General features: G+C 63.7%; 9 protein-coding genes across 9 annotated transcripts; 4 read left to right on the top strand and 5 right to left on the bottom strand.

The window, feature by feature from the left end:
* Positions 1-7: 7 nt before the first annotated feature.
* On the bottom strand, positions 8-3841 carry FA09DRAFT_330340 (hypothetical protein). The gene is made up of 8 exons (XM_025742563.1): positions 3359-3841; positions 2453-3293; positions 2266-2391; positions 1961-2200; positions 1864-1897; positions 1518-1802; positions 1073-1458; positions 8-1014 (listed from the first exon to the last, which is right to left on the bottom strand). The coding sequence occupies exons 1-8, from the start codon at positions 3802-3804 to the stop codon at positions 349-351; spliced, it is 3024 nt and encodes a 1007-aa protein (XP_025597957.1). The 5' UTR covers positions 3805-3841; the 3' UTR covers positions 8-348.
* Positions 3842-4044: 203 nt separating this feature from the next.
* Positions 4045-4833, top strand: FA09DRAFT_334458 (hypothetical protein; the record flags this gene model as incomplete). The annotated part of the gene is made up of 1 exon (XM_025743732.1): positions 4045-4833. One exon carries the CDS (start codon positions 4045-4047, stop codon positions 4831-4833), a length of 789 nt encoding a protein of 262 aa, XP_025597956.1.
* Positions 4834-5104: 271 nt separating this feature from the next.
* FA09DRAFT_43275 (hypothetical protein) lies at positions 5105-7003 on the bottom strand. Its single transcript, XM_025745660.1, has 5 exons — positions 6959-7003; positions 6151-6846; positions 5829-6070; positions 5613-5756; positions 5105-5533 (listed from the first exon to the last, which is right to left on the bottom strand). The coding sequence occupies exons 2-5, from the start codon at positions 6618-6620 to the stop codon at positions 5298-5300; spliced, it is 1092 nt and encodes a 363-aa protein (XP_025597955.1). The 5' UTR covers positions 6621-6846; positions 6959-7003; the 3' UTR covers positions 5105-5297.
* Positions 7004-7412: 409 nt separating this feature from the next.
* FA09DRAFT_330335 (NAD(P)-binding protein) lies at positions 7413-9192 on the top strand. The gene is made up of 5 exons (XM_025742562.1): positions 7413-7444; positions 7501-7773; positions 8085-8343; positions 8453-8835; positions 8910-9192. Exons 1-5 carry the CDS (start codon positions 7432-7434, stop codon positions 8972-8974), a joined length of 993 nt encoding a protein of 330 aa, XP_025597954.1. The 5' UTR covers positions 7413-7431; the 3' UTR covers positions 8975-9192.
* Positions 9193-9440: 248 nt separating this feature from the next.
* Positions 9441-11371, bottom strand: FA09DRAFT_360989 (hypothetical protein; the record flags this gene model as incomplete). Its single annotated transcript, XM_025745298.1, has 3 exons — positions 9441-10883; positions 10967-11119; positions 11189-11371. The coding sequence occupies 3 exons, from the start codon at positions 11369-11371 to the stop codon at positions 9441-9443; spliced, it is 1779 nt and encodes a 592-aa protein (XP_025597953.1).
* A 1306-nt stretch (positions 11372-12677) lies between these two features.
* Positions 12678-14493, top strand: FA09DRAFT_330333 (Abi-domain-containing protein). The gene is made up of 5 exons (XM_025742561.1): positions 12678-13020; positions 13085-13369; positions 13480-13591; positions 13741-13821; positions 14102-14493. Exons 1-5 carry the CDS (start codon positions 12721-12723, stop codon positions 14323-14325), a joined length of 1002 nt encoding a protein of 333 aa, XP_025597952.1. The 5' UTR covers positions 12678-12720; the 3' UTR covers positions 14326-14493.
* A 509-nt stretch (positions 14494-15002) lies between these two features.
* FA09DRAFT_43108 (hypothetical protein) lies at positions 15003-16095 on the bottom strand. The gene is made up of 4 exons (XM_025745659.1): positions 15688-16095; positions 15438-15628; positions 15134-15381; positions 15003-15080 (listed from the first exon to the last, which is right to left on the bottom strand). Exons 1-3 carry the CDS (start codon positions 15975-15977, stop codon positions 15221-15223), a joined length of 642 nt encoding a protein of 213 aa, XP_025597951.1. The 5' UTR covers positions 15978-16095; the 3' UTR covers positions 15003-15080; positions 15134-15220.
* An 877-nt stretch (positions 16096-16972) lies between these two features.
* On the bottom strand, positions 16973-18278 carry FA09DRAFT_43101 (hypothetical protein). Its single transcript, XM_025745658.1, has one exon. The coding sequence runs from the start codon at positions 18128-18130 to the stop codon at positions 17183-17185; it is 948 nt and encodes a 315-aa protein (XP_025597950.1). The 5' UTR covers positions 18131-18278; the 3' UTR covers positions 16973-17182.
* An 890-nt stretch (positions 18279-19168) lies between these two features.
* On the top strand, positions 19169-20364 carry FA09DRAFT_339164 (hypothetical protein; the record flags this gene model as incomplete). The annotated part of the gene is made up of 3 exons (XM_025744185.1): positions 19169-19270; positions 19319-19620; positions 19683-20364. 3 exons carry the CDS (start codon positions 19169-19171, stop codon positions 20362-20364), a joined length of 1086 nt encoding a protein of 361 aa, XP_025597949.1.
* Between the last annotated feature and the right edge of the window lie 53 nt (positions 20365-20417).

Raw genomic sequence — 20417 nt, 5'->3', positions numbered from 1 at the left:
CACTTGCGGGCGCGGTCCGGCTCGACCGCACTCTCGCCACGCCTCGCCGTTGCTTGGCGCTGTTCGCGTTCCGTTCACATTGCCCTCGTTACGCCCGTCACCGCGTCTTGTTCTGTACACTTTCGCCTCGCTCGGCTCGTTTCTCGCGCCCCGTCACCTTCTTCGCCTCGCCGCCGCATGCTCTGGTCCGCCCATGCGGAACGACACGTCGCACACACCATGTAGCTCTTTCTTCGTCGCGTGCCCTGTTCCGCTCCGTCACACCACACCACGACCTCTTCACGCCCGCAGTTGACTTGAACGATTGCATTGCTCCGGTCGCACCTCGCGAGCGTCGACGCATTGCTTCTACTCCTCGATCTCGATGGCCCAGTCGCGAATGACGCTGACGGCGGGGTCCTTGATGATGAGCTCGCTAGCCTTGCCCGGCTTTCCGATCATGGGCTTTGACGTCGCCGCCGCGCCCGGCGTCCACTTGAACGAGAGCTCCTCGCCCGTGGCCAGAATGCGCACGCGCTTCGGCTTCTTCTCGAGGCCCAGCACGACGACGCGCTCGATGCGCACGTCTGCGATGCTGCGCGCAAAGGCGTTGTCGGTGGCGTTGTAGCTGCTCGGCAGACTTGTAGCGTACTCGTCGACCTCGGATGTCGTCAGTTCACGACGCCGAGCCTCGTCTGCACTGCTGAGCAGGTGCGTGCCGTCGTGCATCGAGGCAAAGAGGAACTTGCGCCAGATGAAGGCGCCCTGCTCATACTCGTACGTCTGGCCGTCGTCGAGGTAGAGCAGACCCTCGGCGCGCACAGGACGACGAAGCTCGTTGTTGAGCGCCACAATGAGCGTCAAAGGATCGCGCCAGCCGAGCTCGGCGGCCCGACGCACGCGCTCGCGGATCGGCAGAATCGAGCCGCCGCGCTGCAGCAATGGCATTTCGCCCGTTAGCGGCGCCGGCACCGAGACGCGCTTGCCGCCGCTGGCGCCGTGGTATGCCTCGTGGGTGAAGTAGTTGTAGTAGACCTGCGCACGAGCTGGGTTAAGCGCGGAGAAGACAAGGCAGGGGAGGCGAGCTGCTCACCTGCTCTTCGCCCAGGTACACATCCACCGACGTCACGTCCTTCTGCACGGCCGGCTTGACGAGCAGGCCCGAGTCGGCGAGGTAGTACTGATCGTCGACTGCAAAGCCGCCCACGTCGGTGGGGAACATCATGTACTGCGGGCGCAGGATCGGCAGGCCGCTGGCGGCATTCTCCTTGAAGGCCGCGTACCACACGGGCAGCATCTTGTAGCGCAGCTTGATGAGCTCGCGCACCGCACTGCGCTCCGGCTCGTCCAGCAGGAAGGGCTCGCGTCGCTTGGTGTCGATGTGGGCGTGTGCGCGGAAGAAGGGCTCGAAGATGCCGGCTTGGTACCAGCGCACCAGCATGTCGGGCTCGGGATTGCCGAAGAAGCCGCCAATGTCCGCTGCGGAGAGAGGGCATTCAGCAGTGGCCCCCGTCAACACGCCACGACGAGACACTCACCGCCGCAGAAACTCATGCCGCCCACGTTGTTGGCGAGCATCATGGGCACGCTGACGGCCAGATGCTCCCACGTGCCCAGGTTGTCGCCCGTCCACGTCGCGCCGTACTTCTGCGTGCCGACCCACCAAGAGCGGGCGAGGGTGAAAGGACGACGTGCAGGCGACTCGCGCTCGCGTAGACCACGAGCCGTGAGGTTCTGGAACACCATGCCGTTGATGTTGTGTAGGTGGCGATGCTCCCAGGGCCCGTAGTGCATCACGTCTTTGGGCGACGTCACCTCCGGACCTACATGCGCGGAGCGTGAGCGAAAGGGTTGCGACAGATCCTCTCTGCGCCACACACGCACCGTTGAAGATCGACGGCTCCTGCATGTCGTTCCACTGCGATGCCAGCCCCCGCGTCAGCGTCCAGCTGCGCATCTTGCTGCGCGCGGCCACACTCACGATGTGCACATTCCGGGCATTGGCGCGCAGCTTCTTGCTCGCCAGGCGGAACTGGCTCGCCCACCATTCCCAGCTCTTTGGATCAAACGCATCGATCCAGCTCGCCGAGCCGCTCCAGCACCATCCCTCGAACTCGCCCTTACCATCGGGCGTCTTTACGAGCACGCCTAGCTCCTTGGCTTCCTTGTACACAAAGTAGTCGTCTGTGCGCTTGAAGTGCGGGTCGACGATGATGACGAGCTGCGCGCGAGGGAGAGAGGCTTAGCCATGCGTGACTCTCGGTGCGGCTGTGCTCGCTAACTCACCTTGCGCCCCTCGTCGTCGAGACCTTGGATCATGCGCTCAGGATCGGGGAAGGTGACTTCGTCCCAGATCATGTACATGTGCTGCTTGGAATACTCGATGTCGAGCCACATCACGTCCATCGGAATCTGCGCGGCAAGGATGATGTCAGCTCTCGTCAATGTTATCCTCTCTTCTCGTCGGACCCACATCCTGCTCGCTAAACGCATGCGACACATCCAGCACATCCTGCGTCGTGAGGTAGTTCCAGCGCGACTGGTGGTAGCCCATGGCAAAGTACTGCGGCAGCACGGTGCGTCCGACGAGGCGCGTAAAGTGCGCCATGTTCTGCGCCGGCGTCGGCGCGAGAAAGACGACGAGATCCAGAATGCCACTCTCGCTGAAGAAGTGCGTCTGCGTCGAGCCCTCGACGCGCTCAATGTCGATCCACGTCTCTGCTGCGTTGAGCCAGAAGACGGAGGCGGCGCCGTTTGCGCCTTGAGCGTGCAGGACGGGAACGGAGCCGTAGAGACTCATGGGAGAGTCGTGCTCGTACTCGAACACGTCCGTGTTCATCAGGCGGTATGGATCGCTAAAGTCGCCCTCCTTGCGTCCGTGCGTGTCGCGCAGATTGAGCGGACTGGCATGCTCGGGCAGGCCAAAGGCGAACGCTTTGTTGGGAAAGGAAATGTCGAGACTGAGCGCTTCGGGGCCACGGGGCTTGGAGTCGGGCTTGCCAGACCACGTCTCTTGCCATTCGCCGGCGTCCTCCTGCTCGAAGCTGGCCCAGAACTCGGCGTGTGTCTCTGTATGGCCTGCCTCGAGCAGTGCGCGCTTCTTCTGCAGCACCAGTTGCGGCACGGCCGCTTCTTCGCCGTCGGCTGCGGGCTCAGCCTTGGGCGTGGGAAAGACGGCGGGCCGAGGACGGAAGTGCTCCATGTGCAGCAGCGACTGGTCGTTGAGCACCACTTGCTCCTCGCCGTCGCGCAGGAAGACGGCGCGCAAGGGAGCGTGCGTGAGGATGAGAGTGAGGCGGCCCATTGGGCCGAAGCTGCGGCGATGCCGAACAGTGAGCAGTGTCACTGTGGCCCGGCCAAGCCACGCCCAAACACTCACGTCACGCGCGTCTCATTGTCCTCTTCATCCAGCAACACGGTGCCCTCGGCCGCCGGCACAGGCTGTTGATCAATCGCCCATCGTTCGGCCTCATCGTAGCGCCGGTGTCCCGCGTGCCGCTCTCCCGTCTGGTCCATCTGCACACGCGCCGTGCCATCGCGATGGAAGCGCAGGACGAGTTCGAACGAGACGTTGGGGTGTAGCGCACTGAGCACGGGCGCACGCAGCTCTGCACGATTGGCGGCAAACTGAATGTCGCCGAGCGAGTAGGGAGAATGACGAGGAAGAGGGAGGGAGGAGAGACGGCGAAGACGACGGCAGAAGGAGGAGTCGGCACACGTCTTAAAGTCGCTGTGGCGCACGGCGGAGGCGCGAGGGAGCGCGCTGAGGGCGAGCAGCAGCAGAGGGAGGAGCGCGAGCGCGCTGAGTGGAAAGAGACGACGCATGATGCCCGGACTCGAGGCGAGGTGGTGACAGGGCGGAAAGGAGAGAGAGAAGAGAGCGGGACGAGGTCTGTGCGCCGCCAGCTGGCACGAGCTTCGCGCGCGCCTTTCGGCCGGGAAGCGCGCCGCTTTCTGCCCGCCCGCTGCCGCTGGAGCCGCGCTGCCTTTGCCTTGCCTTTCCACCACGACCACCCCACCGCCCACTGCTCATCTGCCTCTCTACCAGCCTGCGCACTCTGCGCCATGTCCACCTCTGCTCCAGCCACTCGGCAACTGGCGCGTCGGGCGCGCCTCCTGCCTCGTCCCGGCGCCGACCTCGTCGGCCCCGCGCACCCCGTCTCCAACATCCGGCCCCTGCTGCTCGTCGGCTCCGCATTCGCGCCCGCCGAGAGCTCCTCTGCATCTGCGCCCTCTGCGCCATCTCAGCGCAGCCCAGGCGCAGGCGGCGCAGCTCATCCGTACTCGCTGCACGAGTTCAACGCCGCCAGCACTTCCGCCTCCTCCTCCTTCTCGCCCGCCCTCCTCTCCCTGCCCCCGCGCTCCCGCTTCTCCGCGCCACTCGTCCCTCGTCGTGCGCACTCGGCCTATTTCCAACGTCTTCTGGCGCGCCTCGAGGCCGCCGAGCTCGTGCATCGTCTGGCGCGCGCGCGTGCCGAGGCGCTCACGCAGCGCTTCTGGGCCGACAACAATCTGCGCTTTGGCGATGCGCTGCGCGCCTTCGAGGAGGGCCTCGTGCTCGCCAATGCCGTCGCGGGCGCTGGCGCTGCGCCCGCACCGCCTGCCTCTACCTCCTCGTCCGAGCAAGTCGATGCGCACAAGGCAGCCACGAAGCCCGCCGCGCCGGCGCAGGATGATCTGCTGGCGCCGTTCTACGAGTCGTGGCTGGAGGCAAACAAGACGCGGCATCGAGCGTACAACGCCTTGTTGTGGCAGAGCACATTGGGAAATTTGATTCCGGCGGCTAGATACGAGGTGCTCCGGACTTGGGCCGGGATCGTTAGGAGGGTCGAAGGCTGGAGGGGATGTGCATAGGGAGAGAGAGAGACGAAGGGAAAAGAAGGAACCAAGCCGATGGGCATCCTCATACGACCTACGCCGAGCATGCGGCATCAAGGCTCAAGACTTGCGTCTCTCCGTGTCCTCCTGCTTTTAGCACGATCATGGGACTCTCTACGGCTCGCGCAGTGCGCCTCAAGTTCCAACCGCCTCTTCCCCGTCTGAGGCTCATCGTCGAGGCGCAATGTCGCGCCATGTGCGCCTGAACAAGTGCTCTACGACGGCGCTTTCTCCGCCCGCACCACAAAGGCGACGGCGCAGCGCTCCCCTTTGCATCGATCAGCGATCGCCAGCTCCCTCAGTCGCCCATGCGTGCATCTCATCTCTGCAACAGCGGCACCGCCGATCGACCAAGCTCGACACATCGCTCCGCACGCCTCTTTGGGCCGCAATTGGCGGCGCAAATTGCCTGCAAATGCTCTTGTCGCGGGATCGCATTGTCACACATCAATGCTCCTCTTGCCCTTGAACTTGCGCGTCGCACGCGCCGCGAGCGAGTAGCACATCTGCTGGCCGTGCAGCGGAAAGTCGAGCGTCTGCACAGCAGCGGCAGCGGCGGAGCCAGGCTGCGAGGCGCCGGCAAGCGATGATGCCGATGAGGACGCGGGGGAAGGCAGAGAAGGCAGAGGGGGCAGAGGCACGGAGATCAGAAAGGTAGTGTTGCGCTTTGGGACCACTGTCGTTTCGGCGCAATCCAATCAGCTTTCGCTCTTTGCGCTTCGTCACCGACCCGAGGCAAGGCATAGACGCACCGCACGTCCGACCTCCATCTCTCTTCTCTCTCGTGCCACCCGTCGCTTGAGGCCGGCGTGGAGGAGCAACAATGACGAAGGTGCCTTCTGTTTCACGCGCCAAGAGGCCCGAGATGCCGACGAGCGCGGGGTTCGCTGACCGTGAGACTAGGAGTTCGAGCGAGAGAGGTCAGGTCAGCGTGTCAGTCGATGTAGAGAGGAGGGACCAGGCCGACGCACCGGTGATCCAGCACCCGGCCAATTCAGCCTTGACCAAGCTCATTTGCATCGTTGACATGGCGAGGGGATGGACGTGCCAGCGCCATTGCTTCTCTCTCTGCCCCTCGCTGTCGTCTGCGACTGCCGGCTCGAGAACGGGCGAGAGAACACTCGGCACCGGCTTGCCTTCGACGTCTACCAGACCCAGCAATGCTTGAGCGTAAGGACGCCAGAGTGCGTGAATGGGTAGGAGAGAGGCATATCTGTTTTCTCGCATCGATGAGTGGCCGCATCGACATGGTGCGAAAGGCAAGAGCAAGGAGTGAGAAGAGGGCAGACTCACGAACATCTCTCGCTGCTCGGCTCCAAGCCCAACATCTTTCGCTCCCTTCTACTCAGCACGCCTTTCTCCTTCCTTCCCTTCTCTTTCCTCTCTTCTTCTAGTCTCGTTTTCGCTCCCACCTCCTCCTTGCCCTTGTCGGCCTTGCCCTCCCTCACTCTGCGCTCCTCTCTGGCAACGCGCACATCTCGGCGCTGCAGCTTGCGCGCCGCGAGTGTGCCTGACGGCGCAGCAGGACGCGCTCGCTCGGGGTTGGACAGTTGCAGACGGCGGCCGAGGACGCGGGAGGTGAAGTGTGAGGCCGACGCGGCTTCGTCTGCGCCGCACACGGCTGCGGAGGAGGCAGGCGCACGCGCACGCGGCGCACGCAGCAGCGAGGCGAAGAGCGCTGCTGATGAAGCTTCTATTGAGGTTGAGGAGGGAGCGGCGTGAAGAGAAGAGGACGAGGCGAGTGGAGCGTTGGCGCTCGACATGATCGGCGATGGCTCAGCAGCTGGAGGCAAAGTGCGAGGTCGTGTCTGTTGCGGCAGAACGCAGAGCGTGGCCGGTCACACACTCGGACTCTTGGTGCGCGGACCGGCAGCAAGGGGGCCGTAGATGCGGTGTGTGAAGACGAGTTGCCGATGAGAGGGACGTGGGGCCGATGTGAGCGTGGGACGCGAGGTGGGGGGAAGAGAAGGGAGCTCGCGCGGCTGGGTGCTGTCGCGCGAAGCAAGTGTGAGGAGCGAGGAGGCCACCGCCGGAACTCGGAGCTGCACCGCCCTCACAGAAGTCTAGCCTACATCTGCTTCTCGCTCCAACAACGACTAACCTCAGGCTGAGCCTCAAAAGGGCAGCATTGAACTTCTTCACGTGCCAGGAAACTGTAGCATGCAAGCGAGGAGGCGGCGCTCGAGGAAAGTGGCTCGGAAGGGCATCAGAGACGAGAGAGGCAAAGCCGCGGCTCTGTGCACGCGCCGCGGAGGAAGTCGCGTGCGCCAAGCGACCCCAACACTTTCTTCGCTCGGCGCCGGCTCCAATTGCTCTCCTTTGCCGGAGTTGTGCTGCGCTGTAGCAAGACACAAGGCCTGTCAAGTTCGGTGGCATGTGTGCGCAGCAGCAGAAACTCGCTTGCTGGCTGCGAGCAAAGAGAGCAGCGCTGCCGGCCGGCCTTATGCGCGCCGCGGGCCGGAGCCGAGCTGCCGCCGCCGCGCGCCGCGCACCGATGGCCCGTCCGTGCGTGCAGCGCTGAGCAGCCTGCTTCCTGACTTCTCACCACCGCATCCCACTCGCCAGTCACCCAGCATGGCTCTCCTCCGTACGTAGTGCCCTCCTTCCCCGTCTGCTCTTCTCGCTAACCTCTCGCCCCTGCAGAGGATGCTTCGCTGCTGCAGACGCTCCTCGTCGTCGTCGGCGCCCTCACTCTGCTCCGGCCGCTCCTCTCCCTCCTCCTCACTCTCCACTCCCTCTTCCTCGCCCGCGGCATCTCGCTGCGCAGGTTCAGCAGCCAGGCTCCCCGCGCACTCATCACGGGTGCATCGGACGGCATCGGCGCCGAGTTTGCGCGCCAGCTCGCGGCCAAGGGCTTCGAGGTGACGCTGGTGGGCCGCAGCAAGGCCAAGCTGCAGGGCGTGGCCGAGGAGATTGGTGAGTTGTGGGTGTGTCTTGAGCGCAAGTGAGAAGCAAGGAGAGGGATGCATGGCGGCGCACAATGGCATCTGGCATGGGCGGGCGATGTGCGAGGTCACGAGGGCGCGGCGCACAGCCCCCTGTGTCACTGCAACCAGCGGGCGATGTGCGAGGCACGAGGGCGCGGCGTACAGCACCCTGGGTCACGTTCCAGCAGTCAATCTCTCGCTGCTGCTCTCATCGCTCTGCTCCTATGAGCGCTTCTGCCACAGATACGCTTTATCAGTCCCCGAACTAACCCATCACCCTCTCCTCTCCCTCCTCGGCAGCTCGCGCCTCTCCCAGTGCCAAGATCGAGCTCCTCATTCTCGACTTCTCCGACGCGTCGCACGCGGGCTGGGAGCACTTGTCCGCCTCCATCTCCAGCGGCACGCCAATTGGCGTGCTGGTCAACAACGTGGGCGTCTCGCATGCCATGCCCGTGCCCTTTGCCACGAGCGACGCAAAGGAGAACGAGAGCATCATCGCCGTCAACGTTGCGGCGCTGGTGCGCGTGACGCACATGGTGTTGCCGGGCATGCAGGCTCGGTGAGTTCGCCTCTTCCCGTTGTTCGAGCCTCTCATCTTGCGGGCAACAGCTGAAAGGAGGTGCCCCCGCCCTCTCCCCGCCCTCTCCCTCTCCTCTCCCCTCTCTCAGCAAGTCCGGCCTCATTCTCAACCTCGGTTCCTTCGCCGGACAATTCGCCACTCCCCTTCTGTCCACGTACTCCGCCTCCAAGTCCTTCCTCCTCACGTTCTCCAAGTGTCTTGGCGCCGAGCAAGCCAACGCGCGCACGGGCGTGCGCGTCACGTGTCTCAACACCTACTTCGTCGTCTCTGCCATGTCGGGCATTCGTCGGTCAAACTGGCTCGTGCCGACGCCCAAGAGCTACGTCAAGACTGTGCTTGCCAAGATTGGCACGAGTGGCGGCGCGGGATGGAGACCGTACAGCGCCACGCTTTGGCCGGGACATGCACTGGCTGATTGGGCAATTACGAACTTGCTGCCCAGCGAGAACTGGCTGCTCAACTATCAGTATAGTGAGTCTGCCGCGCCCATCCACGCCGCCATGCTCTTGCGTTGTGAGACGGCCCTGACGACCCGACTCGCGCAGCTTCGTCGCTCGACGTGCGCAGACGCGCACTGCGCAAGGCGGAGAGACAGGCCAAGGCGCAATAAGCGTCGCCCGTCCGCCCATCAACTCTGCTTCGTTTGCTCATGCTCGTTGTACCTCGCTTCTTCGTTTACGCTCGACGCAGCGCAGTCGAGTGGGAGCGGGTCAAGAATCAGCATTAGCTTCGCGCGCGCGAGGGGCAATACAGTGGGCCAAGGGAGGAGAACAGCTACAGGGGGGGAGGGGGGGAACAGGCGGCAGAAGGGAGGCGAGAGAAGGAGGCAATAGACGTCGTTCGGGCGCGATAGATACGCGACTGAGGGATGCAAGGCGGTCGTGAAGGCGTGGGAGGCGGAGTCGGGACACGGCGGAGTTGAAATGGGAAGCATGATAGGGCGGCGGCGAGGCAGAGGAACGTCGGAGAAAGAAGGGGGTTGGGGGGAGGGCAGTCAATGGGGGGTGAAAGCGGAAGGATTGAAGCGAAGAAGGCGCGGGAAGGGGAAAGGGGCGGCGGCGCGGCGGCAAGCGCGTTCATAGAGCGCGCCAGTTGCCGCCAGTGCCGGCGCCCCACGTGCTCCAGCCCATGGCCCTCGGCGCCTCCTTTGCGCGCTGCACATCGCTCGCCACATCCTCCAGCGCCGCCGCGAGGCGAGCGGCGCCGATGCGCACGGCGGGCACGTGAAACGTCAGCTCGACGCGGCGCGCCTGCCCGGCCGAGTACTGGTCGGCGAGCGAGGGAAAGGAGAGATAGGCGTGCGACGAGGAGGAGGTGGCCGGGTGTGCCGACGAGGCGTGCGCATGCGCGTGAGGCTGGATGGAGAGGACGCATGAGGGCCCGTCGAATTCGAGGACTCGCTCCGGAGGTGGCTGCGTCTTTGTTGAGACGCGAGCACTCGAGGAAGAGGAGGAAGCCGCAGCGGCATGCACGGCTGGCAAAGCTGTCGCCGGAGGAGGCACGAAGAACTCTCGAAAGACGCGATCCAGGCCCTCTGCCACACGCTTCTCCCATCGCATGGGCGCAGGCCATTGAGTGCCATACCTGACCTGTCGCGTCGCATCTCTCGGCACTCCCTGTGGAGCACGCTCGCGGCGCTGCAGCGTCAGGGAGAGACACCAGGATTCGAACGAGTCGAGCGCATCCAGCTGGAAGCGGTACGTCGGCGAGTGAGCCGAGGCGCAGTGCTGCCTTGCCGCGCGCCGCGAGCGGGAAGAAGGGTGCGAAGAGGAAATGGGTCCGGCCCAGTCGTAGGCGTCCAGTGCGGAGCCGAGGGAATCCCAAGTCGTCGCTTCCTCCTCGGCGTGTGCGGCGTCCTCATCTTCCTCTTCGCTTTCGTGCTCTCGCTCTGTCGCTTGAGCGTCGAGAGCAGGCACATCGGGCTCCTCATCGTGCACCAATCTCGCCGCGCTGCGACTGCCTTCGCGCCAAAGATTGGGCGCCGAGACATCGGTAAAGTCGCGCAGGTCGTTGTGCTGTCCTGTCGCTGTTGTTCGTCGTGTCTGCGTCTGCGCCTGCGCGTGCGCTTGAGGCGGTAGTGGCCGCACCTCTTGTGTCTCGCCGGTGCGAGGCAGTACTCTCGCCGGTCCTTCCTCCGCCCTTTCGGGCGTCTCAAACGTCTGCGGCACAGGAGCAATTGACGAGGAGAGGCGCGCGTTGTTGAGTCGAGATTGCAGAGAGGCGGGCAGATTGTAAGGCACGTCTGAGCGCTGTTCTGCCTCGAGATACGTCGCGCCATGAGGAGCGTAGCGCCCGCTCGGGACACTGCCGGCCTGCTCCCGAGCTTTGGACGTCGAACGAGAGCGGCCGCCGCGCGACGAAGATCGAGCGGTGGATCTGGGAGGGAGGAAGTTGAAGTGCGCCAGCGTAGTGATGCCGCCGCCAAGATGGCTGCCGGCCGCGGCTTCTTCAGGGCCAAAATGAGAGAAGTAGAGGATGTGCTTGGTCGTCAGTGTGTCGATTGGACGTTGTGCTTCGAACTGCAGAAAGACTTGCAGTATCAGCGTGGCTCTCTGGCGCCCGCCACGATTCTCTGCAGTCTTGCTTGGCAGACAAGACTCACGATCAAGCGATTGCCCGTGCCCTCTTCTTCACAGCGCATCTCTCGCCACACACAGCCGCGCACGTAGCGATCCACCATATCGGCGTAGAAGCGATCGGCGCGCGCAATGCTCTTGACGAGATGACGGATGGGAATGAAGGAGAGGACGTGCATCTGCAAGGTCGTGGCTCACATCAGCCTTCCCTGCAGCCGTGGAGACGAGAGAGAGGCGGGTTCACGTACTTGCAGTTCATAGGGCAGCCTCTCGGCGAACAGCGCCAGGCAGGCAGCTTCATACGCAGCACGTACTTGACGTTCAAGACGCAGTTCTTGAGCACGAGCAAGAGCGGCAGGACTAGGCGCTTCATTGCCTAGACCTGCACTGCCGCCGCCGGTGCGAAGCGCGAAAGAACGAGGCGTCGACATGTCGAGACGGCGTCTGAGACGGAAACGTGGACGCGTACGAGGAAGCTGGTTACGGAGAGGAGAGGATCTTGACGCGGGCGGAGACGCAGGTGCGGAAGATAGGGTGTTGAGCTCGACTAGCTGAAGCCCCTTCTCCTCCGCTGAGTCCAGGTCCAGCTGTTTCGGAGGCTTCCTTCTGCGCTCAGATGAGGGATTGCCCAGCTCGTCTAGCTTCTTGCCCTGCTTCTTGCCCTTGAGGCGCTGATGTGTCGTAGCCGCTGGCGACTCGCTTCGCTCCTGCTTCGCTCCGGCTCGTCGTGCTGCATAAGCACGCACGGCCAGGGGCAGGAGGGCGAGATGGCGCAGTGCCATGGCGCATGGGACAGCGAATCGTCGCGATGGGCAGGAGATGGTATGGGGAGCAAAGGTGAGGAGCGAAGTGTCAGAGATTGGACGAGGGCGCACTTGTCTGGCCGCACTCACGCCGAGATCTCAGCGCGGGACGTGCGCCGGTGCGTCGGAAGCACGCGTGACGGCTTGCGCAGGGAACGAGGCAGTCTCCCTGCGTGCTTGCTGAGTGTCTCGCTGTTTGAAAGCCACTCTGCGGAATCGAGAGATCTTGGGATGGCCGGGGCTGAGGCTGCTGCACTGAGCGCACTGAGCTCGCGGCATGCACGCACGCACCAGCACGCGCGTGGCCAGGCTTGGTGCCGCTGCACGCGCGCCAAGAGTGAGGTGACGGGTGTGGCTGTGGCGCGTGTGAGACACCCGACGTGCTCAGCACGAGCGCGACTTGCGACAGCGGCGAGGCGTGCCTGACGGAGAGTCCGGACGCAGAGACGAGGCGGACAGACGTGAGAGATGGAGAAGGCCTGAGCTGGAGGTGTTGGTGGAGCGAAGGCTGGAAGCAGCAGGGGTGCAGCAGGAAAGCAGATGCGGGGAAGCCTCGGCGTCTGCGTCTGCGTCTGCGCTGTTGCCGTGCCGGCGGCGCGCTAACGGCCTATCGCCGCTCTCGCGCCGCCGCGGCGGGCGAGGGAGCTCGAGACGAGGCGCTCCCAGCGCTGCGAGAAGCACTTTGACGCCCGACCAGCTTTGGGGTCAGGAGCAGGCGTCAGGAGCCAAAAGCACGCCTGGAATAGAAGCATGCTATCTCCAGCTGGCTCCTGAGCCATGGCCGAAGACTGCCTGGCGCTTCGAAGGGAGAAGTGGACTGTGAGGTCGGGGTGCGCGGGCAGCGTCTCGAGGCCCTTGTTCACGCCGTGGGAACACAGCGTGGACGGCATCGGGCCTCCACAGCACGCGCCCAGAGCCGCGCGGCGCCGCTCCTTGCCTCCTCACCACGTTCCACCTGCGCGGTCGCCGGGCCAGTCATGCCGCTCCTCACACCTCTCCAGTCCGCCGCGTGCAGCTCGCTCCTCACGCTCTCCTACGTCGGCGGCCTCTACATTTCCGCCTCGACGCGCGTCGGCTCGCTCGTGCCTGCCTCCTCCGCCGACGTGGGCGCCGACGACACGCCCGCCTCGGCCGCCGCCGACGCGGCGCCGCGGCGGCGCGGCAAGAACGACGAGGACGTCGTGTATGCGCGGCTGCGCACCGTGGGCATCGTCAGTGTGGCAGGCGTGGGCGCCACCATTGCAGTGCTGTGGCAGGCCGGCGCCGCTCGGGAGTCGGTGCGTTTTGCTCACACCCGCCCGTGCTCCTCTTACTCGACTGACCCTCGAAAGTCATTCGAAGCGACCATTCTTCCGTCTTCTCTCGCTCCTCTCCGCGCTCGGCATGCCGCTGCCTACTCCCTCGCTCTTGACGTCCTCGGCACCCTTTGAGCCCTCGCTCTCCTCCTACTTGCTCTCGGGCCTGCGTTCGATTGGCTACGCCCTCGGTCTCACGGCCACGCTCTACACTGGGCCGCTACTGGTCTCAGGCTTGGATGAGGAGCTGCCGGGACAGAAGGAGTTCGAATACAAGCGGGACGTGAGGGGCAAGTGGGACAATGTGTGGGGATTGAGGAATTACGTCGTCGTGAGTGTCACTTTCCTTTGCCCCTCTTCTCCTCACTTCTTCGAGCGGCACAGCAAAGCTACGCCAGCTCCCTCGCTGCGTGCGTCAGGCTGACACACGGGCCTACGCAGGGCCCGCTCACCGAAGAAGTCATCTTCCGAGGCTGCATCCTCGCGCTCACAGCTGCTGCAGGCGCCAAAGGCGGCGTGATGATCTTCGCCACGCCGCTGTACTTCGCCATCGGTGCGTCTGCTTCTTTCTCTCCCGTGTTTTGCTCCTTTCGAGCGCTCGAGCACACCTCGTCGCTCCTCGAAGAGAAGAGCAGGGCAAGCGCAGCGGCAAGGCGAAGCGCAGTGGGACGGGGTCACTGACGACGCTTCTCCTGCCAACAGCACACGTGCATCATGCGTATGAAACGTACCTGGATTCCGGAAAGACGAGAGAGGGCCTGGTGAGAGGGGTCACGCATGCTTGTGAGTGTATCTGCTACGTGATGAGACACGAGGGAAAGGAGCTGTAGACACACGTACAGCCGGAGCGAAGCTGGAAGGCCGGGCTGAGCATGGGTTGAGAAGGAGTTGCTCGGAGAGGGACGACGCAAAGAAGCAAGGGAGCAAGCGTGCGAGAGAGCGTCGGGGCTTTCTCTGCGTGCGAACACTCCGCATTGCTTTCCTCTTCGATGTATTGCCCCTCTCCCTTCTCGGCTCTCGCTGCGCATCTCTATCGTCAGCCCTAACCTCTCTCCTCTCAAAGCCATCCAGTTCGCCTACACCTGCATCTTCGGCTGGTACGCCAATTTCCTGCATCTGCGCACCGGCAATCTGCTCGCGCCGCTCACCGCACACGTGTTCTGCAACATTATGGGCCTCCCAAACCCGGCGGGCGCGAGCAAGAGACACATGCAGCGCAAGGGCGCAATCTACGCGGCGCATCTCGTCGGCATCGTGGGCTTCGCTTGGGGCATCGCGGCGCTGTGAGGGCAATGAGATGCGTGCACTGGGAAGAGAGTCCGAGCTGTCTCGCGGCTCGAATCATCTATCAGACATGACACGAAGCGTAGCTCAAGCATGCATTTCGGCGAGCCGCCAGCATTCGCTCAACACATGCCATGTAAACCGATGTCGCACCGGTCTCTCGTGCCTGGCTCGGCCCCAAGACCAAGCCGGGCATCGAGAGGCCAGTGGGAAGTCGGCTTCGTGCCATCTGCGAGGCAAGTGCTGTCGAGCAGCGGAAGCGTGAATCGATACCTCGAGCTTCGTCAAAGCGAGAAGCCTGGCGCTGCGGACGTAGCCCCCACGCTCTGCTAAGCGAAGGTCGCACGTCTCACACGGGCAGCGGCGTAGCTTGGTGCGCCGATGGACCGTGTGAGACGCCCGATTTCGACGCTGACAGAGTGCAGAGGCGTGTCCTCGAGCGCAGCGAGCGCCGAATGCGCCGAGTGTCCATAGTCTCGACGGGTGAGGGGTGTGCGGAGCCTGGCATCGTGCATGACTTGACTGCGACGTCGTCGGAAGCGAGCAGACGAGAGAGACAGCTTCGCTCCTGGCGGTCGTGCACGCTCACCGCGTGGACTCGATTCTACGCCAGCAGCTAAACCTGGTCATGTACCGAAGACGCCATCGCGCTCGCTCGAACGCGATGGCGCCACGGGTACACGACCAGACTCAGGTGCTGGCGTGGAATCGAGCCGATCACGTTGGGCAGGCGTTGGAAGTAGTGCAAGAAGACGTCGCTGTGGGAGGGACCGTTTAGCTGACGCTCCGGACTTCCGGCGAGAAGACTCACCTCTCGCACGCGCAATCAGAATGGACGCTGAACTTGCGACAGAGAAGTTCGGAACCGAGCGCCGTCTCGTCCGTCCATCGCGTCGCTTCAGGGTCTCCTCAGCTTCCATCCATCACCATCGCACATGAGGCGCCACCGCGCTGACTCGAGCGCGATGACGACACGTGTGCGATGGGGAGGTTTGGACTCTGACAGAGCACGGAGGCAATTGTGGACGGCGCGGGCGGGTGTGGTGCACAGAGTAGTCGCTGAGGCCGGGCGAGCGTCAGCTGATGCGCAGTCATTTGAGCCAGAAGGAGCTCACTCTTTGCGGGCGCGACACGCACCAGGCGCGCTGCAGGCGAAGGGACTCTGAAGCAGCATGCGAAGACCCTCACACACAGAGCCAGAACGAGAGACGGGCGGTCTCTGTTCGTGGCGCCGTGTAGCGTAGGCTCGTCGCATGCTGCTGTCGTTCTTGCTCTCCTTTGAACGATCAGCGCCTCTGCTGGCCGCCTGCGAGGGGTAGCATGGCGTCAGTCGCGAACGTAGTGCGAGCAGGTGGCTAGACGTACCAAGGAGTAGGTGGCGTGCAGTGGTGCGCCAGAAGAGGCATCTTCCTCGACGGCAACTCGGAAGCTCGACATCTACGGCACCAGGACGCGAGACGAGCGCGTCTCTGTCCGGATGACGTGAGACACCGAAACTCCCCGGAGCCGTACGTTGAAGACGTTCCATCTGACGGCCGCTGTGCTGCCATCGAAACGCGCTCGGCATCGGCCAGAGGTTCGAGATCGCGGCTGGCGGGCGCCGATGCACAGCGGCATGCCGACTCGATGCTTGCTGATGAGCTCGCGAGTATCATCGAGCGGTCACTTGGCTCCACGAGACATCCTGGCCAGCATCCCGCTGCTAGCGCGATGCTGGCAAAGATGCGATCGTGTTACCAAGTCACCTCTCGACGACGTTCCGCGGCTCGGCCTTGAGTCGGACCGCGGTAGCCGTCGCGTGGTCAGAGAACGACTGCTCCGAAGCGAGGCGACCGAGTGCTCGCAGGCTTGTCGACCGAACGCCATCTGCATTGAGACGACGTCTTCCAGCGATGAGTAGAAGAGGCCAAGGAGGGTCGATCGACGGACGAACGGATCTCTCCGATCCAGCCTCGCGACGGCCAGCTGAGACTGCGCGTGCATCGCAGTGTAGCTTCGTCGTCGCAAGGCTGGACAAGCGAGGATCCGTCGGACCGTCGGCGATGTGAAGTGCAAGCAGAGGGATCACATGCCGGAGAAAGGCTGACGGCTGGATGAAGCGAGCAGCATGAAGTGAGCGCGCAGCTGCGCGTATGTGTCGCGATACGTACGCCGTCAGGTCGTCGATCGAGGGAAAGTGATCACGAAAAGAGAAGCGAAGACGGCGGTGATCGACGGCCCGATGGAGCAAGACGGATCGTGTGGCTACAGGATCGACTGGCTGAGACTGCGTCGCTACGCAGTCGAGCCAATCGCCTGAAGCCGCAGAAGCCGCGTTGATCCATCGAACTGTCGATACGAAGAGGCGAAGAAGGAAAGAGCGTCCGCATCGTGGATCGTCGCAGGCTGTCGAAACGCACACGCCAGGCGTGGCGCGAGCTACATGGTCGTTCGCGTTGCATGGGTCGTCGTCGGCCGTCGCGATGATGCTAATCGCGAGTCCGGCGTCGACGTATGCAACGTCGGCGATATGTAGCTGACGTCGCGTGATCTTGTGCGCTACGAGCACCCGATTACGATCGCTGATGCGGAGGTACGATGACGATGAGACTCGCCGCTTGTCGAAGGAAGCCCGCAATATCTGATCGAGCTGCGGCAAGCCATCATCATCGTCTACGCATCAAGACATCGCCGCTGGCCCTCGCAATGGCGAGAGCGACGTCGATGCGCTGGTGCATGTTTGATAAGAAGGCGTGCCGACGCGTGATCAAGGCGACGTGAGCGCACCTGACGACTGGGCACATCGAGCGGTGAAGACGAGAAAACTCTGTCGTCCTGTTGAGGTAGCCCGAAGCGCCGAGGACGATGGGCAATGCCGTCTTCATGTCTCCGACATTGCAGGGCATCGCAGCCGGCCGTCGCGGTAGCGAAAGCGGCACCGATGCCCTGCAACATAGGAGACACAAAGATAGAAATCGCTCATCTGCCCTGAGCGCAGCAAGCGTCCCTGACGACGGCGTCGAAGCGAAGTCGACAGCGACGAAGCCGTGCGAGACGTCGAAAGATCGATCCGTCTCGCCGAAGAAGGCGGCACGCCCGAAGCGAAGAAAGAATGACGGTGCATAGAAAGCTCGCTCCGCTGCTTCGTCGGCGATCTGCGCGATGATAGAAGCGCGAGACCGGCGCCGAAGCAGCTGAAGCGCGCTTCCATGCCCCGCATCAAGGACGTCTCGGCCGCGCTGATCCTCCGAGACCGTCGATGCGAAGCACTGCGAGTCGACGGCAGGCTAAAAGAGCGGCCAGAGAGTCGATCTGCCTTGCTACCGGTCGCAAGTCGGAGCCGGCAGACGACACGATGAGTCAAGCTCGATTGGGAGCGCAACATGACGGCGAAGGCCGCTGCGATGAGAGTCATCGCGAGACCGTCGTCGACAGATCTGATCCCAGTCGAGTCCGAGCCAGCGTGGCGCTTACGTCTTTGACCGTGCTGCGTTCCGCGAACGCCGTCGAGGCGAGCAGCAAAGACGACGACGACGAGGCGAAAGTGCCGTAGAGTCGATCGGCCTGGAAAGACGCGCATCGAAGATTGGAGACGACACGATGGCCCAGGCTCGTCCAGCTCCCCCTCAATCCCCGCGGATCGTCGCGATGATGCGAATCGCGAGGTTAGCCGTGGACAGAGCGCCATGTGCGAGAGCATGATGCAGCGCGTCGTCGAAGATCTCGCCGTCTCGGTGCTTGGCGTTGCTGCCGATGCGGAGGAGCGAAGACGATGATGACAAGGCGAAGCAAAAGGTCGAAGACTGCGTCTTGACGAAGCAGATGGCATGTCGGAGCTCGTTGGCGATACGATGGGCCAGGCTTGATTATGACTCGGCGTATCGCCGCAGGCAGTCGCGATGATGCTAATCGCAAATGCCGACGTCGATAGCGCCTAGCGTAGCCAAGCCTGGCCCCGTAGTCTCGCCGACGAGTCTCGTGATACAGGTCTACGTGGCCGCTGTCAATGCCGAGGAGCGAAGAGGGTAGACGAAGTGAGACGTCGAAGAGCTTCTTGACGAGGCTTGTGCTTAGAGCGCCGACGGCGAAGGAGAAGAGGACGAAGCGCACATCTTCAGCGTTGCGATGGGCCAGGAACGAGCGCGACCAGGCATCTCCGCAAGGTGTCACGATGAGACTCATCGTAAGTCCTACGGTGATGTCTTGTGGCAGCCTTTCAGCTCAAAGGAAAGCGGACGACCGATCTCTTGCGCATCAGGCTTGCAATCGATGCGGAACAGTCGAGACGACAAAGACGAAGTCGCAGTGAGCGCTCGAGATATCGTCGAAGAATGCAGGCATGTCGAGCTCCTTCGATACGCCTTGCCAAGGACGCGAGACGAGCTGAGAGCGCCGCTCCGGCTCGCGCAAAGGCGTACACCGGAGCGTCGAGTGACTGATGATGGTGGAGCGGGGGACGGCGGCGAGCCGACGGGCGCGGCACTTTATAGGCGACGCAACGGCAACGCTCGGGCCTCCGCGCGGGCCCCCGCTGCCGCCGTGATGAGCTCCTGATCGCACGAAGCATACGCCGCTGCGATCGAGCGGGCACGCCAGGAGTCAGCCGCAGGAATCATGCTCTGCTTCCGCGCTTTCTGGCGGCAACGGCGCAGTCCGATAACTCTGGCCGGTGAGAGGAGATGGGCGAAGCCCGGGCGAGGACAAGGAGCGCCGAGCAGCGCTGTGAGCCGCGGCTTTCGAGCGGCGAGCGTGGGAACACAAAAGTTGAGCTGCCTCCCGCGCCGAAACTCGCGGCCTCGCGGCTCGCGTCTCTTCTCCACGCGGCGCGCAGCTTCCTTCCTTCCTGCCTGCCCCATCTCACCACGCCATGTCTTCTCGGCCGTCTACCTCTGCCGCAGGTGCCAGCACGAGCGGCACCAGCAAGCCCAAGCCTGTCAAGGCGGGCAGCAACTGGAAGAAGCTGCGCAAGGTGCGTCTCTTCCACTCTCTCGTGTGTGCGCCTCTGACGTCCTCGCAGACGCTCGCACCAAGCAGTGACGAGCCCTCGCCCAAGCGACGACGTCCGCTGCCACGCTCCGAGCCATCCAGCAGCTCTCTGCGTCTCGACTCTCCGGCCACAGGCTCGCCGGCGCCCACCACGCTGCCGTGGTTTGCCGAGGATCTCTCGCCTGAAGATCTGGCACTCGTGCGTACTGCCGGCACGCAAGCGCCCCAGGGCTCTGCTTCGGCGCTTGGAGTAGCCGAGACGCGAGAGGAGCAGCGCCGCAAGAAGGCGATCATCCTTGGTGGGCGCAAGGAGGATGCGGAGGGCAAGCGCGAGTGAGTGTGGGCCTGCGCAGAGCGACAAGGGCCCGCACTCGGTGACTGACAGCCCGCGCCAGCCCCGGCACGTATCTGGCCATCGACTGCGAGATGGTCGGCGTGGGTCCGTTGGGCTCAGAGTCGATGCTGGCGCGCGTCTCGCTCGTCAACTGGCACGGCCACGTCGTGCTCGACACCTTTGTGCGGCCGCTCGAAAAGGTGACCGACTATCGCACGTGGGTGTCTGGCGTGCGAGCCAGCGACCTGAAAGGCGCACCGACGTTTGCCGACGTGCAGGCTCGCGTGGCGGCGCTCATCAAGGGCCGGGTGCTCGTTGGTCATGCGATCCAGAATGACCTCAAGGCACTGCTTCTGAGCCATCCACGGCCCCTCGTGCGCGACACGGCCACGTTCAAGCCGCTGCGCGACATTGCAAAGACGAAGCATCCGGCGCTGCGCAATCTCGCACGCCTGGTGCTGGGCATCAGCATCCAGGTGGAGGGCGAGGAGCACTCGTCGGTCGAGGATGCACAGGCGACAATGGCCGTGTATCGCACGCAGCATGCGGCATGGCAGAAGGCCCTGGGGCGCGAGGCAAAGGGCAGAAAGGGCGTCGTGGGCGCGGGCGAGGCGGCGGGAGAGGAGGGAGAGAAGATTGAACGCACGGCGAGAAAGGCAAGTGCAAAGGCGAGACAGGGCAACGCAGAGGCGCAGAGTGCGGTCAAGAAGGCGGCGCCAGCGGCGGAGTGGTGGAAGGAATGAAGGAGGGGAGGCCGGGGCCATCGACACACACGTCACGCAATCATCACTCGCAC

This window comes from Tilletiopsis washingtonensis (assembly GCF_003144115.1).
Source record: "Tilletiopsis washingtonensis strain MCA 4186 unplaced genomic scaffold FA09scaffold_12, whole genome shotgun sequence".
NCBI lineage: Eukaryota > Fungi > Basidiomycota > Exobasidiomycetes > Entylomatales > Tilletiopsis > Tilletiopsis washingtonensis.
Note: the sequence above shows the minus strand (reverse complement) of the source record. Positions and strands in the feature narration are given on the sequence as shown.

What these genes read in the sequence shown, in the direction of transcription:
- FA09DRAFT_330340 (XM_025742563.1), bottom strand. Translation starts at nt 3,804, where the DNA reads ATGCGTCGTCTCTTTCCACTCAGCGCGCTCGCGCTCCTCCCTCTGCTG. An exon ending in GGAGCCGTCGATCTTCAACG is followed by an intron (nt 1,803 to 1,863) that starts GTGCGTGTGTGG and finishes CCGCGCATGTAG; the next exon opens with GTCCGGAGGTGACGTCGCCC. An exon ending in TGTACCTGGGCGAAGAGCAG is followed by an intron (nt 1,015 to 1,072) that starts GTGAGCAGCTCG and finishes GCTCGTGCGCAG; the next exon opens with GTCTACTACAACTACTTCAC.
- FA09DRAFT_43275 (XM_025745660.1), bottom strand. Translation starts at nt 6,620, where the DNA reads ATGTCGAGCGCCAACGCTCCACTCGCCTCGTCCTCTTCTCTTCACGCC. An exon ending in CCGAGCAGCGAGAGATGTTC is followed by an intron (nt 6,071 to 6,150) that starts GTGAGTCTGCCC and finishes GCGAGAAAACAG; the next exon opens with ATATGCCTCTCTCCTACCCA. An exon ending in GGCCGGGTGCTGGATCACCG is followed by an intron (nt 5,757 to 5,828) that starts GTGCGTCGGCCT and finishes TCGAACTCCTAG; the next exon opens with TCTCACGGTCAGCGAACCCC.
- FA09DRAFT_330335 (XM_025742562.1), top strand. An exon ending in GGGCGTGGCCGAGGAGATTG is followed by an intron (nt 7,774 to 8,084) that starts GTGAGTTGTGGG and finishes CCTCCTCGGCAG; the next exon opens with CTCGCGCCTCTCCCAGTGCC. An exon ending in TTGCCGGGCATGCAGGCTCG is followed by an intron (nt 8,344 to 8,452) that starts GTGAGTTCGCCT and finishes CCCCTCTCTCAG; the next exon opens with CAAGTCCGGCCTCATTCTCA.
- FA09DRAFT_330333 (XM_025742561.1), top strand. Translation starts at nt 12,721, where the DNA reads ATGCCGCTCCTCACACCTCTCCAGTCCGCCGCGTGCAGCTCGCTCCTC. An exon ending in CCGGCGCCGCTCGGGAGTCG is followed by an intron (nt 13,021 to 13,084) that starts GTGCGTTTTGCT and finishes AGTCATTCGAAG; the next exon opens with CGACCATTCTTCCGTCTTCT. An exon ending in GCCGCTGTACTTCGCCATCG is followed by an intron (nt 13,592 to 13,740) that starts GTGCGTCTGCTT and finishes TCCTGCCAACAG; the next exon opens with CACACGTGCATCATGCGTAT.
- FA09DRAFT_43108 (XM_025745659.1), bottom strand. Translation starts at nt 15,977, where the DNA reads ATGATACTCGCGAGCTCATCAGCAAGCATCGAGTCGGCATGCCGCTGT. An exon ending in TGCACGCCACCTACTCCTTG is followed by an intron (nt 15,629 to 15,687) that starts GTACGTCTAGCC and finishes TACCCCTCGCAG; the next exon opens with GCGGCCAGCAGAGGCGCTGA. An exon ending in GCGTGTCGCGCCCGCAAAGA is followed by an intron (nt 15,382 to 15,437) that starts GTGAGCTCCTTC and finishes GCCCGGCCTCAG; the next exon opens with CGACTACTCTGTGCACCACA.
- FA09DRAFT_43101 (XM_025745658.1), bottom strand. Translation starts at nt 18,130, where the DNA reads ATGCCATCTGCTTCGTCAAGACGCAGTCTTCGACCTTTTGCTTCGCCT.